Source organism: Sphaeramia orbicularis, chromosome 19 (genome assembly GCF_902148855.1).
Source record: "Sphaeramia orbicularis chromosome 19, fSphaOr1.1, whole genome shotgun sequence".
Taxonomy (NCBI): Eukaryota; Metazoa; Chordata; class Actinopteri; order Kurtiformes; family Apogonidae; genus Sphaeramia; species Sphaeramia orbicularis.
This window is the reverse complement of record NC_043975.1, coordinates 35173480-35190168: the sequence shown is the minus strand read 5'-3', so window position 1 is coordinate 35190168 and position 16689 is coordinate 35173480. Positions and strand designations below refer to the sequence as shown.

The 16689-nt window shown below is 38.8% G+C and overlaps 1 protein-coding gene across 1 annotated transcript; it reads right to left on the bottom strand.

Moving 5' to 3' along the window:
- Positions 1 to 11: 11 nt before the first annotated feature.
- On the bottom strand, positions 12 to 16507 carry rnf40 (ring finger protein 40). The gene is made up of 20 exons (XM_030122017.1): positions 16451 to 16507; positions 15730 to 15878; positions 15466 to 15633; positions 14868 to 15177; positions 13293 to 13493; positions 12763 to 12884; positions 12512 to 12658; positions 12316 to 12390; positions 12028 to 12147; positions 11753 to 11932; positions 11491 to 11626; positions 10767 to 10888; positions 10388 to 10653; positions 8335 to 8452; positions 8089 to 8238; positions 5230 to 5442; positions 4193 to 4318; positions 3215 to 3355; positions 1831 to 1932; positions 12 to 1396 (listed from the first exon to the last, which is right to left on the bottom strand). The coding sequence occupies exons 2-20, from the start codon at positions 15865 to 15867 to the stop codon at positions 1220 to 1222; spliced, it is 3012 nt and encodes a 1003-aa protein (XP_029977877.1). The 5' UTR covers positions 15868 to 15878; positions 16451 to 16507; the 3' UTR covers positions 12 to 1219.
- Between the last annotated feature and the right edge of the window lie 182 nt (positions 16508 to 16689).

Below are 16689 nucleotides of genomic sequence, written 5' to 3'. Positions count from 1 at the left end.
ATTGCACAAAGTGAAAACTACTAATTTATTTATGACAGGTTATGCACATTCATGAGTAAACAACCACTGAATTTATTCTTATTTTGCCAACCACTGGCAAACTCCTGTGAAGGTCTTAGATAACTGTTCCCAAATGCCTGATAAAGTTTTTTTTCTTCACATATTCACTGTTTGTCTCTGCAGCCTGGAACTTTTTATGTGCGCTACATGGTGCAAACTGCCTTTCCCACAAAAGCTAACGTCAAACAGACGTGAAACCAACCTCCCAGTAAATAGTTCACATCATCAGAACAGAGGAAAAGGGATTTCATTGGCTCAATTAGCCGCGAACCATGTTGTTAAGACAGATGTTTTTGTACTCGACTGTCACGGCTAACCTTTAGGAAAGCGGACTGAGAGGACCTGGAGCTGCACAGCCCACTAAGGACACCCATATGAGCTGACTTTCCACTGGAGTGATTTCATCAGTAATGAGGCACTATAAGCTGCAGATGTTGTGTCAAACTCTCCAATAGGAACCATGGCAACAGGATGAACACACACTGAGGACCTTGCCCAAGGTGATCCAAACACTCCTGTATGTACTGACTGAGTGCCAAACTAGCTGACGTCTTTCAGGCATTGTTAATACTATAGCCTAACCAAGGAGGTTGGGCAATTCTGGATGTTTAACTTCATATATTGGAAACATATTTACTTTTACACATGTGATCCTAAACTCTGAAAAGAATGGTTTCTTTTAATTTTTGAAGTTTAAATTCCAGCTTCACTGACTGTGAGGGATTTCCAAAAGCAGCAGGACAAAACAATTCAAAGAAACACTGCAGGAAGATTTACCACTGAAGTTTTCAATACATTAAAAAAAAAACAACAAAAAAAACCTCTACAGAAATATTTTAAAGTGGGCACGGTTTCATAAAAGAAAGGATGTTACACACTGGCAAAAATGGCAAATGACAGGAATCAGTGCAGAGCAGCTCAACATGTAAGAATATCACTGTGTGCACAAACAACTGTGTTTATTAACTACAGCACAACACTCTCAGTCAGACATGTCACTATCTGTTTGGTCACCAAATTAATTGCCAACTGGCAATGATGCAAAGTCTTTTCAACAAGAAACTTATCTGATATTCCACACAACATTTAGTTCCTTTGTCATTTCTTTCTCTCCTTTGGTTCTCTCTACTGTTTTTATGCCCCTCTGTCTCTACGTGGATTAGGTGATGTAGATGCGGTGAAAGTCATTGGCTCCGAAGGCACAGTTGCACTTGGGGCACTTCCTCTGTCGGGTGTCGTACCGCATCTTCAGACATTCGTAGCAGAAAACGTGGAAACACTTGGTGAGCACTGTTTCCTTGTCTCGCATGTTGCAGCAGGGGCAGCGGAGCTTGGCCTGGAAACAGACAAAAACATTATTTAAGAGTGAAATCATGCCTTAAACATATGGCTATTAATCTTATTCATTGGATGGTAATACTGCTAATACTACTAGAGGGTGTAATAAGTGTGCTGTTAAATGTCCCCAAAGCACTAAGTGACCATAACATTCCTGCAGAGGTTTTAGCTCACTCTCTGGCCCAAACCCTTAAGGAAACAGGGTACAAATGAAAAAAAGCCATTGCCAACCTGTCAACCAATTACTAAAGTTGTAATAATTTGCTTTACGACATGTTACACTTTCACTTGATTATTATAGTTCTGTTGACAGCAGCGTATTGCAGACGGTGCCAGAATGCTGCTGGTGTGTTTGGCATTCCTTAGTCACTAACAGAGAATAATTAAAGTCATAAATTTCTCTGCACATAAGCAATGGTTTGTGTTTCTCACCTTGTACTGGTTGATCTCCTCCTGCAGGATCTCGTCTGCATCGGAGTACACCTCCACCTTCTTCTGTTTCTCCAGCTTCCGTCTCAGCCTGGACAGATCCTCCTAAAAGCATCAGGAAACACAATATTAAGCTGCTCGTTTGCTCCAACAACAGAAACACTTCCTTCCAAAAGCTTTCATTTATATTTTCAATTTGCACATAAAAAAGCATGAGTGAAAACACTGAAAAATCAGAAAAAATTGCATTTGCAATAGGACAGCCAGAAAATTCAATGTGTCAAAAAAATATACATGTGAAGGCTCATATGCTGGGTACATGAATTATGGAATAACTGACCATTTAAAACCACCTTTAAAATGGGCTATACATAATAGTTTATAAATATATGTAAATATAAATAAATGGCCAGAAATTATTACTAGAATGCTGAAAATGAACACCTCTGGTGTGATGCCAATGTAGTGGATATGAACTCCATCGCTTCATATCAATGTGACCACTAGAGGGAGTAGTGAGTTACTCTGCCGGTCTCCCATACCACAGGGAATTTGGCCAAAGAGTTAGAAAGTGACAAAGTGATGAATCTAGAAGCAGTGTTTCTGCTACATGGGTGGAGGTTTATTATGAGTCTTGTAAAAGTACACCGTTATTATGTGATGTTATTATTTTTAACAACTGCCGTTTGTTGATTCACAGTTCAGACAAAACTGTGACAGATCTGACCTTGTTTGGACAATTCCAAACTGATCTTTAATGCAGCTATTCACAACAAAAACTGCAGGAAACAAAGGTGAATTGTGGTTTTACTGTGGCTGTTTTCTGTGTAAAAACAGAGCTATAATGTAAACTATCGGTTGATGAAGCACATGAAGATTGTACGACAGTGTTATTTTGACTGTCAAAAAAAATGTCTGAGTTTTAGTTTGAAGAAGAAAAGTATACTGATACTATAATCCAGATGTGTGCAAAAATAGCTTTATACTTTATGCAGTGATACAGTCTGTGTATACAGTGTTGCTAGTTTTGGTAGTTGTCAGTGCGTGCTGCTATGTAACTTCCCAATGATGTAGAGAAATTGGAACATCAATACTATATAGAACCCATTAACTGACTTTGATTCACCAATAAATGGTAAATCAAACACTGAAGATGGGATAATCATTCATTCTCAACTAATAATAGTTGTCTCCATCAAAGACATTTTACCTCATGTGCAATTTACTCATGCACTACTACTAACTGTATGTACCTACATACATCATGGACAAAAAGCAGAAATCTGCATTGTCGTTTTTCAGATTTTCTGAAAATTCGATTCAAATTTGCAGTACATTGAAATGGAAACTCGACTAATGAGACCTCCGCCATAGAAATAATGCATACCTGTGCTCTTTTCAGGTTGCTGCTCTCCCTCTCCCGGGCAGTGCGGTTCTCAGCCACAGAGACCTGGATCTCCTTAAGCTTGGCCTGCGTGTGCTCCAGCTGCACCTTCAGGTCCTCTGCCAGCTGGGCAGCCTCCACCGCCTGCAGCAGGGAAGAAACCGGACACACTCAATAAAAAAAAAAGTAATGACGAGATTCCAGAGCAGTAACGTGGTAGTGGTAGAGTAGGCTTGGATAAACCCATACGTGCAGAACTTGTCCTTTATGCTATACCTTTACAGGTTGAGTCTGGTCTAATTAAATGATAGTCAACACTGCTGGTTGTGCATGTTTGCTTATTTACTGCTCTGTAAACGCAATATCCATGACAACCATTTTCCACAGTATACAATAAGTGTTTAGATCCTCTTCTTAGCTTGCAGGCAACTACTGGTTTCATTTAAAATAAGACGTCTCTTTCATGTGTTTTTCTGTACTTTTATTGTTAACAGATTGCAGGTTTAAATTTGTATGGTTGCTCATACTTGGGAAAATAAAATCAAATGTAATAGAGTTCAAGCAATCGCTTACATTTATGTGAGCAACCACATGCCCTCATTAACTGTGCCCCAGTGAACTCCGGAAATCCTACATGCTTTCACTCTTAACAGACAGGCATTAGCCAGAAATATGTCACAAATATACTGTAGTCTTGATTTTTTCAAAGGTGTGTATCAATACAGAAACCAGGTCTTATTTGCTGATCATGTAGCTCATTAATGCATTTTTTTGTGAGAGCCAAATCCCAGATGTACGTATTTCCCACAAGCACCTGAACATACCAACAAGAAAGTGATGATATGGAAAACTGTGACTTCTGGCACATGCTATTGTCCAGATCCACTTGCTCAGTTTATAGAAACATCTGGCAGCAATCAAGTCGCCCTGCTGATAGGTTCAGCGCGGGGCCATTATGGTTGACGGCGTTTCTCGTCTCACCTTCCTCTTGTTGAGTTCCAGTGCTTGTGTCCGGAGAGCCAGCTCTTTTTCCAGAGTGGCCAGCGTACTCTGGAGGACACCCTCTTTTTCTTCTAGTTTCTGCACAACGAGCAGCTGTGCATCCACCTGAGAAAGCCATTGAAAAGAACCAGTTTAGTGCCGTCACACCAGGGTTATAATAAACAGGGTTCCAACAGGTTAAATTTAAGACTTTTAAGACCTTTTCAAAACTGCATGGAACAGAATTTAATGCCCATTTCACGGCCATACTGGCAAAAATTTGTGACTCCTAGAATTTAAGAAAATGTATTTATTTACTCCAATGTCTTGATTCCCACAGCTCCAAGTCATTTCTGACTGGAGGCTGCAAAGTTAGCGATAATTGGTTCCCAATTTCAATATAAATGATCAGGTTGGAAAGGGTGGAACTGAGTCGACTAACGTTACTTTCTTTGCAGCTTGGACATTTAACAGACACATTTAAACACAACAGAGCCAACAAGTTTATAGCAACATAACTTAAGACCTACCATATCAAATGTATACCTTTTAAAGACTTTTTTAAGGTATTAAATGCAGATTTGTAAATTCAAGACTTTTAAGACTTTTCAAGACTCTGTGAGAACCCTGTACACAAAACAAAAACTAAGTCTAAAACTAAAGATAGAAATAGATAATAGATAAAAAGAGAAATGATAATGAACAATGCCCTACAAAACTAAATCAATGTACAAATGCAGAGAAAATTCATTTCTTTGCCTCCTGTGATGCTTTTTGGTCACTTTACAAGTTCATCCCAATAAAATGGTCAATGAATATAATAGAGCAACACACTAGTTGCATAAAAACACACTAAAACCAAATAAAATCTAAATGAAAAATAGTCAATTCTCCAACATTCCAAACTAACAATAACCATTAATGCACTCCTAAAACTAAACTGAAAACAAAACCCAAACTGAGACACTGAATAAAACTACCTTTCATAACTAACCTTTTTTCATAATGTATATAATATCTTTCCGAGCACACTTCACCTGGGTTTTAAAGGTGAGAACTTGGTCAGCCAGCTCCTCCTTCTCTTCTTTCAGCAGCTTGTAGATCTGGTTGGACTTAATTCGCTCACTCATCAGTTTGAAATTGGCGTCGTCCTTTTCCCGCAACTGCTGCAGCAGTCGGCTGTTCTGCTCCTGCATGTCCTCAAAAGCCTGGCCTGTTACGTCCATCTCACTCAGCAGAGCTTCCTCCTCCTCATAAGACACAGTGATCAAAGACAGCAATGGATCATAGTCAGGAATAGGCAATAAACAGGGTTTCAGCGGGTTTCAACACATTCAATTTAAGACCAATGTGAATGCAGTTTAAGACCTAGTTGTCAGTGCAGGTCATGTTGGGGCCAGACTTTGGTGATGTTCCTGATGGGACTTCAGAACAATATTTGGTGATGCCAGATGTCTGCTGGTGACTTTATGCACTTCTGACTTGATGAAAATGGCTTTTTAATGACTTTTTACCCCAAGTCCCTCAATGGCATGTTTTCTTGCCAAAAGAAATTCAAACTCGATATTTTTACAACAGCCTTCATTGACTGCTGAGCTTTCACTTCAACTTGTCATGTTAGATGGAAGTACCATAAACAGAAACACCCTTAACTTAATACTTGTAGAGGCTGTCTTTTTTTCCCAGTGAGAAGAGCCTACGTTAGTCTACACACACCACATCACAACACACCATGTGGGTATGCTGTATAAAGTGTCATAAAACTGTACAATTTGCATTAGTCCTTATTGGTTCCCTGTTGGTTTTGTTTTTCAGTTTTTTTAGAGCACGATCAAAACAATACAATTTTCCAAAAAAAAAGCAACTTAATGCAGGTTAATTAACTTAATAGGAAATTGCAAAAACAATAATAGTGCTTTTGGACGGAGGCGTGTCTGATTTCACCAGCATGTTCAGTGACTAAAACCATGACCCCTTCCTGTAATTAATGCAGACATAAGAAATTATTGTCAGTCATCACATTTTCACAAATACATTAATATTCTGTATGATTCTGTTCATAAAAACTTAGCAATCTTATCCAAGAAAATGTTTTGTCTTAGGTGTTCATTGATAGTTCAGTCTTTCCGTGCTGTCATAATAGCATGTGATGTTATTCTTTTCATTTCACTTCTACTAGCTCATTCATAATTACGTATTGAGGTGCAGCCACACCTGACTTTGTTTCTCTGCTATAAACACTGATATAAATTTAACTTTGCTGCCTTCACTTCAGTTTACATGCTGCCCATTTATAAGCCAACTAGGGCCTATAAACAAAAGTCATATGAACTCACAAGTAGCTTTTTTATTGGATACTTTTGGCAATCTGCAAAGTTAAACACTGACAGCCATGAACTTGGGGGGCAGGGGACTAATCAGATACATCTGACTCCAATATAATCTACTTGCTGTACTTAACATTGTACCAGGTAAGGAGGCGAGGGTAAGGAGCTGAACATGTGCTTTTGGGCATGGGTCTAGACTTTGTTTTACCCTCCAATAATTAAAGTGTTCTGCTAGACTTCCCAAGCATGAGGAACTGCAGGCTATCAGATCTTAACATCTGCGTCCTACATGTTAATAAAATGTTACAGCACAACAGAGCAACAAACACAACAACATCATCTGCATTTTGTTATTTCCAATATTTGGTTCAATGCTTTTCTGAATGCTTATGAACAAAAAAAGCTGAATTTTTAAGAAGACCTTACTGCTTTGCACTACAGTTTACTGTCACAATGTAACCCAGAGAAGAGTAACAGTTCCAGGCTGCTTGGGTTAAAATAATATGATTCATATTAACAACTAAGCCTCTTAAGACTGATCATATTCAATATGGCACAAGGTCAAGAGCTGAATGAATATTATCATGACAAGAATATTACACTATCTAGTCTGGGTGTATCCACCGTCCACACAACTTTAATTCAACAATTACAATGACATTACTGAAACAATATTTGACCCAAGTCAGATACAAGTTTTATATTTTCAATGTCATGAGAGCCTGATCTCTTATTCCTTCTTCTGTGTTACTAATGAAATTCCAAGAGTGTCTCAACATTTACAGGGAAGCAGAGCCAAGTAAGTGAGCTCAGATCTGTTTAACATTTCTAGTATTTATCAGAGTGACTCAACCAAGAAGATTCTCTCTCCCACCCAAAGTTTTACATTTGCATGAAACATGATCTTCTCTCTCTTGTGTGTCACAGGTTCACACAACCATGTAAAGCTGATAATAAAATAAAAGGTCAAAAGGGGACGAAAAACACACAACTCACTATTGCATGTGTATGTTTTAAAATAAAATGTCATCTAAGCGAAGCTGCAAAACAGTTGAAGTTTTAATGAACTCTTTACTTGCATGCAAGTGAAAATTTAAAAAATGATCATGCTGCTACATATGATGTCATGAAACCAAGACATTAACATAAAGTTAACCAGCTGATCAATTCAAATTGCTGTGCACAGCGTCAGTTTTCATTTCCTCTTTCTTCATATGAGATTTGGAGAACCTCTTCCTAGGCAAATGTGACAGTCATTGCTACAGTTTCATTCTTAACACAGTTTTTAATTCACACCTGGGGTGCTCCCAAGTGTAACATGTAAAAGTCAACAACATTATCAGGTTCAAGACAAATTTCTTTTCTCCACTCATTTGTTTTCTAGTGTGACATTATTTTTATGAAAATGTAAAGCTTATTACAGGCATACTTCAAGAACCTATGTTTAAAAGGTTTTATGGTTCTAGAAATGATGATCACGGCGATGGAAATGAGATGTGGTCTTTACCTAGTTGTCAGATGTTGCCTCTCACAAGTTCTGAGGTTTAAGATTATAAAAAATATAGTTACCTGCTTAGTAGCAGCTAATTTCTTTTGCAGATGCTCAATAGTCTCTTCTGCCACTCTGATCTTCCTCAGGGCATCTTCATCAGCCAGTTTCTTGCTCTCCTTCCTCTCCCTCTCCTCTAGCTCTCTCACTCGCATCCTCAGCTCCTCAACCTGAGTAGTTTAAGAAACAGTGACTAGTTAATTTATCCAAGCATGGTTGGCGCTGAAAATTTGCTTTACAAAAGTGTGATTGAAAACATGACAAACCTCAGCTTTAGATTTGCGTTCAGCTGCCATGAGTTGCACTTTGTCCCTCTGCTCCTTTGGGGCAGATTTATACATGTCCAACAGGAGCTTCATCTCTTTCTGGGACTCCTGGGCTTTCCTGATGAACAGCAAAGAGATCACATTAGTAAAACCAATCAAACCACCGTGATTAGTTGAGTAGTTCTTAGCTTATGTTCACACATTTGTTAAAGGACACTGATGTTAGTGCAGCAGAGCATTATCAGGCATTTGGTAGTCTGACTTGTGATATGACTGGCTGCCATGTGTTTCAGCATTGCAGAAACCAAAGCTGTTTTCCAACCACCCTTACACAACAAAAGGAAGAGCATGTTACTACAGCCCAGATCTACAACCTAAACTCTGACCACTGCACACTAAGCCTTCAGTGATGTCAGCTGGGGAGAGGCTGAGAGTAAGAGACTATAAACCCTTGAAATTATAAATATAATATATATATATATATATATATATATATATATATATATATATATATATATATATATATATATATATATATATACACACAGGGTGGGGAAGCAAAATTTACAATATTTTGAGGCAGGGATTGAAAGACAGTGTATGACCAATTAGTTTATTGAAAGTCACGAGAATTTATTTGCCACAAGAAAATTGACATAATAGAAAATGTTTTTATTCTATGTGTCCTCCTTCTTTCTCAATAACTGCCTTCACACACTTCCTGAAACTTGCGCAAGTGTTCCTCAAATATTCGGGTGACAACTTCTCCCATTCTTCTTTAATAGTATCTTCCAGACTTTCTCATAATAGTTTTGCTCATAGTCATTCTCTTCTTTACATTATAAACAGTCTTTATGGACACTCCAACTATTTTTGAAATCTCCTTTGGTGTGACGAGTGCATTCAGCAAATCACACACTCTTTGACATTTGCTTTCCTGATTACTCATATGGGCAAAAGTTTCTGAAAAGGTATGGATAATAGTGTTAGGTATGATTATGACATCAATATATGTTTGGTTTCAAAACAATTGACGTAGTGCCTGCTGAGAAAAAACAACTAAATGTTCATTGTAAATTTTGCTTCCCCACCCTGTGTGTGTGTGTGTGTATATATATATATATATATATATATATATACATGTATATATGCACACACACACGTACACACACATATATATATATATATATATATATATATATATATATATATATATATATACACATGTTTTACACTTTGATGAGTTGAGGACTTTATGAACATAAGGGACTGGTGACCGGACTCTGCCTGAACACCCAGGCTCTTGTCTTACATAGATGAGAGGCTGGATAATCAATTTACAAAAAAAGCAACTTAAAGTAAATCACACGGATGTTGAAATGATTTGAAAAGACATCCCTGCTTTCTTCTGATTGTGATGCGCACTTCTGAACCATTTTAAATTCAACTTTACATACTGCAGTAGGTATTCGTAAATTTGGTAGTACCAGAAAAGGCTGTTGGGCTTTTTTCCATACTTTTCTTTTTTTTTTAAGGTCACAACACTATAAACTGTGCATAATTCCCTCAAGTAACTGCCTGAAAATGTCCACAAGAGAGCCCTCTGTCACTTCATGATTGTGAACACTGGGTTCGGTCCTACCATGCACCTATTCTGACTCATAAGATGTACTGTGCTGGGTTAATCCTACCACTGGGTGACTATTTCAGATGGCATTCTCCTCCATTCTGCCATCTGCATGTCATTGTTTTTAAGAGTACCCCTCACTACTTGAAAGGATAATAACAGTAACACCGATAATGGCAAGTTTTTAATAAGTAAAATGTATTTTTATGCATCATTTTGTCATTTTAATACCACAGGTCCCTTGCCCATATGCAAATGTCCCACCTAAGCAACCCCCACCCCAAACTATTTTTGCAAAGGGTTAAGATTTTGCCTATTCAGATAATGGTCCAATAGTTCCCAGTGGATGTCAAATAGTATTTTTGTTTATAATGCCCAGGTAAACTTGTTATTATGAATCAAAAGATGGATTAGAAGGAGCCATACTTGAGTTCTACTCGGAGCATCTTCAGTGTATCAGAGTCCTTCCTCTTCATCTCATCACTGCGCTGCCGCTCTCGCTCCCGTTCTCTCTCTCTTTCTCGCTCAGCCTCCCTTTCTCTCTCTCTTTCCCTGGCTCGCTGTCTTTCCAGTTCCTTCCTCCTCTCCTCCTCCTCTTCCTGGTCCTCATCTTCCTCTTTCTTAACATCAATGCTGTCATTTGTCGTCTCCTCAAGAATTAGAACCCCGGTGTCGCCACTCTGACAACGTAGCTGTCAGTAAAGAAAAATGTCAAATGTTAGTATCATATTTAATTTCCAGATAGTGATAAAAAAAATACATTATTCAGAGGAAATGTATCACAATTAAACCTCTGAATTTCTACCTTATTGATCTCCACTTGAGTTTCTCGCAACTTCCTCTTGAAGCGCTGCACGTCACCTTTCAGTTGTAGATTGTGGTTCTGCAGACTGCTGATTAAATGTCGCATTTCCCTGTTGATTGGTCCTGAGAGCCGACAGAAAACAAAACAGACAAAGATGTGGTTAGGTTTAGAGTAATTCAACATCATCTGAAGCTGTAAATGATGACAATAATTGCATGAATCATAAATGACCTCATGACACAAATGACTTTATATGCACTGTTCCCATACATTCACGATCTTTGCTTAATGATAAAGTATGACTCTAATTTTTCTGTTAACATAATCAAGGTGAAAGGTTACCTGCAGTATGTCTGACATGTTTCTACAGTTGCTCAAACTGCACTTCCTCTTCTTGTTATTGTGTTTTTATAACCAGTTGCATCCCATATTAAGGTGCATTATTGTCACTTTCCACTGTTAATAGTTGCTACAGTTAATATCCTCTAAACTTAAAAGACCAGGCCAAACAAAACAAACACCACCTCCTTTTGTGGCCACCACTGGGGACGGATGGAGGGTATTCAATTGGTTGCAATCTGTAATTTCTCTGCAAGATGTTACTAAACATGACACACTGAAACTTTATGATTGACTTTTCAGTTTACTTTATGCTGATGCACCAGAAAAACTATTTTCCTGCTACTTATAGTCCTTACTAATATATGTGTGTTTTTAAACCTACCTGCTTGCTCATTTGCAGCCAAGTTCTGCTCAAACTCAATGCGCAGCATCTCATACTCTTTGCGGACCTGGGCCAGAGTATCCTCTAGCTGGATGACTTCCGTCCGCAGTTTCTTCTGAAGGGACAGCTCATCACTCTAAATGGTTAAAATCAGCAAGCCTCTGTTAAAAACTCTGCTGGGTAGTCTCAACAATACAGTGGTTACAGTAGTGACACTTTTTCCTAATGAGATGACCTTTACAAATATGCAAACAAATCCTACCTCCATGTGCTCAATTTGACGGAGGTGGGCGTTCTTGGCAGTGAGCAGAAGGGCCCGTGCCTCATCCAGCTGGGTTTTCACTCCAAGAGACTCATTGTACAGCAGGGAGAACTGAGACTGCAGACATTTGTACTCAAGGGTTTCCTTCACTACCTCCTCTGGAATATTTCGCAAGTCCATCTGTTGACACAAGATGTAGTTTGACAAGACAATGACACCAAACTACAATTTGGCCCAAGTTTTTTTCATCAATGAGACAAAGACTTGACCTTTACCTTAAGCTTTTCGCTTTCCCTAACAGCTTCTTGTAGTTCTAACTGCAGTTTCTCCAATTCTGCCATTCGGCTGTTAGCCAACTCCTGATTGTGTTCCAACTCTGCATTGAGACTCTCAAACTAAGATGTAAACAACAAGAAAAAACATGTAAAGATAGATTAAATGTGCACAGGGTAAAGACATCCCAATACTAGGCTTGTAAACAAATATGTGTACAATGTATGAAATCTGTTCAAAAATGTTATACATTAATCCATTGTATAGATGTGCTTTGTATAAATACTCACCTTCTGAATGTTCAGTGTAATCTGGCCACCCGGTAGTCCTCCTGAACTGCCAGTGCTGCTGTATCCAGACTTTAACTACAAACACAGGACATATGTCAGAAAGAGTACAGGACAACAAATCAACACAGGACATCAACAGATGCTGCTTTTTCCTCTTCATTTTTAAATAATACAACTGCCCTATCTAAACCCATACCTGCTCCATTGCCTCTGCAAGATGCTTATTAAGCTTTTGTTCCCTATTGCGGAGCTTCTCAATGTCCCACTGTAGGTCCTCCACAGTCGTCTCCATCTCAGACACCTTGGTCTCAGAACTGGTCACTTTGTCCACTAATTCATTATACTACAAAAAAGGATGAGACATAACCTCAGCCTTTTCATTGGTGACTTCTTTCAATTATTCACACACATTTATATCATTCCACTGTAGTGACAACAATATCATACCTCCATGGACATCTTGTGGTGTCGACCTTGCAGGAGGGTCGCCAGGTCTCGCAGTCGTCTGTTCTCGTCCAGCACAGTTTGGTTTACATTGACGATTTCAGATTGACTATCATCCTCGCATGCTGCCAAAAAAGACAATGTTAGAGGCTAACCAGTGTAGCTTGAGAGTGCCACAAAACTTGTAACAAATCCTACACATATTCATGATGGGAGCTCAGTCATTATACATATAACCAAATTAGCAGCTGGAATTTAGCTTTAAAATAGTTTGTTTTGTTTGAAGGACATTTTCCACTGCTGCTAACTTATTTCCTTAGGTCAGTTTTGTATATGCACTTCCTTACTTGCTCTGTTTTCTCTATTACTCATGAGCTAAAGAGAAGAGGGGATAAGTAATGATGGCTAGATGAATAACAAAGTAACTGAATGCGCAATATAAAATTCTTTGTGTTTCTCTTTGTTCAGCTCCTTCTGTGCGCTAACATCTGAAATTGCACCAACATCACTGAGAGTCATGTGTTAATAGTTACCTGCAGCCTGGACTTGCTTGCACATGTCATCAATGCGACTATGCAACCTGTCAAAGGCACAAACCAAGCAGGCAATGGCTTCTTTACTGAACTGCATTCGGTCCTGAAGGTGGAGCGTGAGCTCCTCCTCACTGCTGTGCTCCAACGTAGTCAGGAAACCCTTGGCATTCTCACTTATAGGTGGAGGAGGTGGAGGTGCATCTACACACAAGAGGAAGTAGTTTTCAATAATGTTGACTTAAATCAGAAGATAACCATTTATGCTGCCAGGAAAAAGGTTAAATGTACACCCCCTTAAAAAGACTTACAATTCTAAATCAGAACAAGTATGGATAGTATGAAAATGTATGTAAACAACCAAACACAAAGTAGTGATATAAGTAGTTGTGACAGTAGTAGTGATTTAAATTAAGTTTGGCTTAGTTTTCAATACAGACAGTATGATGTTTTGTCTGGTCAACTTCCATTTATCTCTAAATATACATCCAGTCCAATGTAATGTGTTACAAAAAAGTTGTCACTGAGGCAAATAAGGACTAGTATTGATGTAAAAACTTGGAACAATGGCGTGATTTAAATCAGCTGGTGTCAGCAGGTGATTATAATCATTACACACCAGGAAAAGCTTAATCCTTAAGGTGCAAAAATGAGGAGGGGACAACAAATATGGCCCCAAATGCGGGAGAAAATCATTGAAAGGGTTTTTAACAACGTTGCCAGGGATGAAATGAGGGTTTTAAATATTTAATCCTCTAACTGCAAGCTTTTTCAAGGTGTGTGTCAGAATCAAAGTAGGTTGTAGAGTTGTTGTGAATGGTTTGTAGTCTAGAGTATGATTTAAAAACAATCTTTAAAGCTTGACTATCTTATGTCGAACTTTGTGCAAATGTGCACAAAAAGATTGCACTAGTCTAGGCACTGCCATCGTAACAGCAAGGTTTGGTTGAAAAGCAACAAGTTAAGTTTACATTGTTGTTTTTAGATGACGTTAAAGGAAATGACAATTATTGTTTAACTTGTATTCACATACAGTTAGAGTTAAAAGCCTTCAAAACTGTATTGAAATTTAGAAATCAAAACAGCTTTTGCAACTCTTAAATGAAAACAGACAGTTTTGAAGGCCTCACTTTTAAATAAACAGTTACAGAGTTATGATGTTAACCAGAGAAAAACAGTGGGAAAAGGTGAAATGAGTTGTGATCCACTAGGAATCTGGAGGAATTTCTACAGAAAGGGCACAGCACAAGTCTTAGCTGGGTACATACGCTGTACAAAAAGTGAGATGCCACTGTATCAACAACCATACTTTAGGTAAAACTGATAAAACCACAAGGACTTACTACTTTGGCAAAGCTTTGCCGAGGACTAAAATACACAGTTCAAGCCCCAAATTTCAGTTTCAACTACTGTACAAAAAATGGCTGTTGCATGTTAAAGGTGTGTCCAGAAGTGTTATCAATTTTTTCTGGCCTTTGATGCTTCTCTGATGGACCATCATAGAACACACAGTGGAAGTATGGGTAACCTTGGAAAGATGCTAATAGTTCTTTCTAAAATATTCTAAAAAGTCCTCACCTGTTGGTGGATCATGTGGTGGCTCTGTAGGTGTCAACAAATCTTCTGACCCTTCAGGAGGAGGAGGCTGCTGCTGCTCATCCTGTCGCTCCTCCTGACGTTCTTCTTGTTGCTGCTCTGACTGCTCCCCTTCATTCTGTGTTTCTGGAAGGGGAGGTGGAGGCACAGCAGTGGCTGGAGAAACTAGATTCATGCCATCTTCCTCCATCGGTGAAGGGTCAGGGAGAGGGGCAGAGGATGGGGCAGGAGTAGATGGTACTGGAGCTTCTGGCTCAATACGTTTGCGCAGAACATGCATGTTTTCTTCCATCTGGATAGCAATACACAAGGATTGAATAAAGTGTTAATTCAAAGGACAAAGTATCAAATGTTTTTGTACACACAATAAAAAAGAACTCTTCAAAACTGTTGACAAATATTGTCACTTTTTATGAATTTGTCTTGAGGAAAACACTGCAGAATGACAGTATTACGTGATGCATTTAGATGTGATGAATTTGAATTCTGACGGCTACTAGCTTCTACATATAACCCATAGTAATTGAGCTGGCAATAACTGTTAATTATGTTATCAGTGTAATCAAATGTGCTACAGTACCTGAGACCAGTAGCGGTTGACAATCAGCAGGGTGGTGTCATCAGTGGCTTGCCTCTTCTCCAGTTTCTCAATTTTCTCACGTAACTCATCTTCCATTGCCTGCCTCTGTTCCAGCCGTTCACACAACTTCTTGTTCTTGAACTGGAGTACCTTCATGTCCATTTCTTCCTACAAAGATTGAATACAGAAACCATGTCAAGAACATAACTGATTCTGCAATATACCTGAGTGACAGAGTGGAGAATGAAAGCAAACTTGACTCACTGTTGAGGAGACTCCAGCTATGCGAATGGGCTCAATGAGAGTAGTGGTGGTTTTCTCCTCTTTTTTGCTCTTCTTCTCAGGTGGGCCAGGGGGGCTGTCCCCTCCCAAGGGGCGCTTGCCTCCCCCAGCACCTGACATCCTTCCTTCCCCTGTAGTAACAAGACATTAAAGTATATGAGTTGAACTGATCTTAAAAGGCCTCTCCATACTCAACGCACTCCTATTTACTAGTGTTTTTAAGGAATTACTCATATTTTCAAGTTATTCTAAAATGCTGCAGGCCTCGGAGCTTTAATATATCTAACGCTATCCTAATGCACAATTCGTTTAGATGACTTCCGACAGCAACAGCATTAGCTTTGCTCGCGAGACAAGTGCAGGACCAATGTTTTCTAACTAAGAGCACTGTATTCACAGGAACATATGTTTCTGACCTCTAACTGCTCTATTCACATTCTTCAAACCCACCTGGGGCGTTTCATTGGATATTTTCGACTAAAGAATACGCACATTGGCAAGTTTGCTGAGCGAAATAAGCTAATGCTAACATTATTTCCGAGCTGGTTAGCTTACAAGCGCTTTTTGTTCAGCGCCGAGAATGATTCATAGTAGGCACTTTTTCTCCCTGATCGTCACTGCACATGTAAAACATCTCTTACAGAACATCTACCCACAGAGACACGTATGAAAACAGTTTTCTCATTCTATTACTGATACAAACCTTAACAAGGAGCAACTGAAAATGTAGCTCAGGACATCCAGGGAAACTACAGGACGTGACGAAGTCGTATTTCCGCTGCGCATTTCATTGATTGAAAAAAATCTTTCAAACTCTTCATATCTGATGATGTATTTGTATTATTGCAATACAGTTACACAAATTTTAATTAATGTGATGTATCTTTAGGATCAATATTAGAGATTCCATGCAGTTCCGCTAAAGAATGAAAAGAAAGTTCG

What these genes read in the sequence shown, in the direction of transcription:
- rnf40 (XM_030122017.1), bottom strand. Translation starts at nt 15,867, where the DNA reads ATGTCAGGTGCTGGGGGAGGCAAGCGCCCCTTGGGAGGGGACAGCCCC. An exon ending in CTCAAGTGGAGATCAATAAG is followed by an intron (nt 10,654 to 10,766) that starts GTAGAAATTCAG and finishes CTTTACTGACAG; the next exon opens with CTACGTTGTCAGAGTGGCGA. An exon ending in TTCTCACCTTTAAAACCCAG is followed by an intron (nt 4,319 to 5,229) that starts GTGAAGTGTGCT and finishes TGGCTTTCTCAG; the next exon opens with GTGGATGCACAGCTGCTCGT.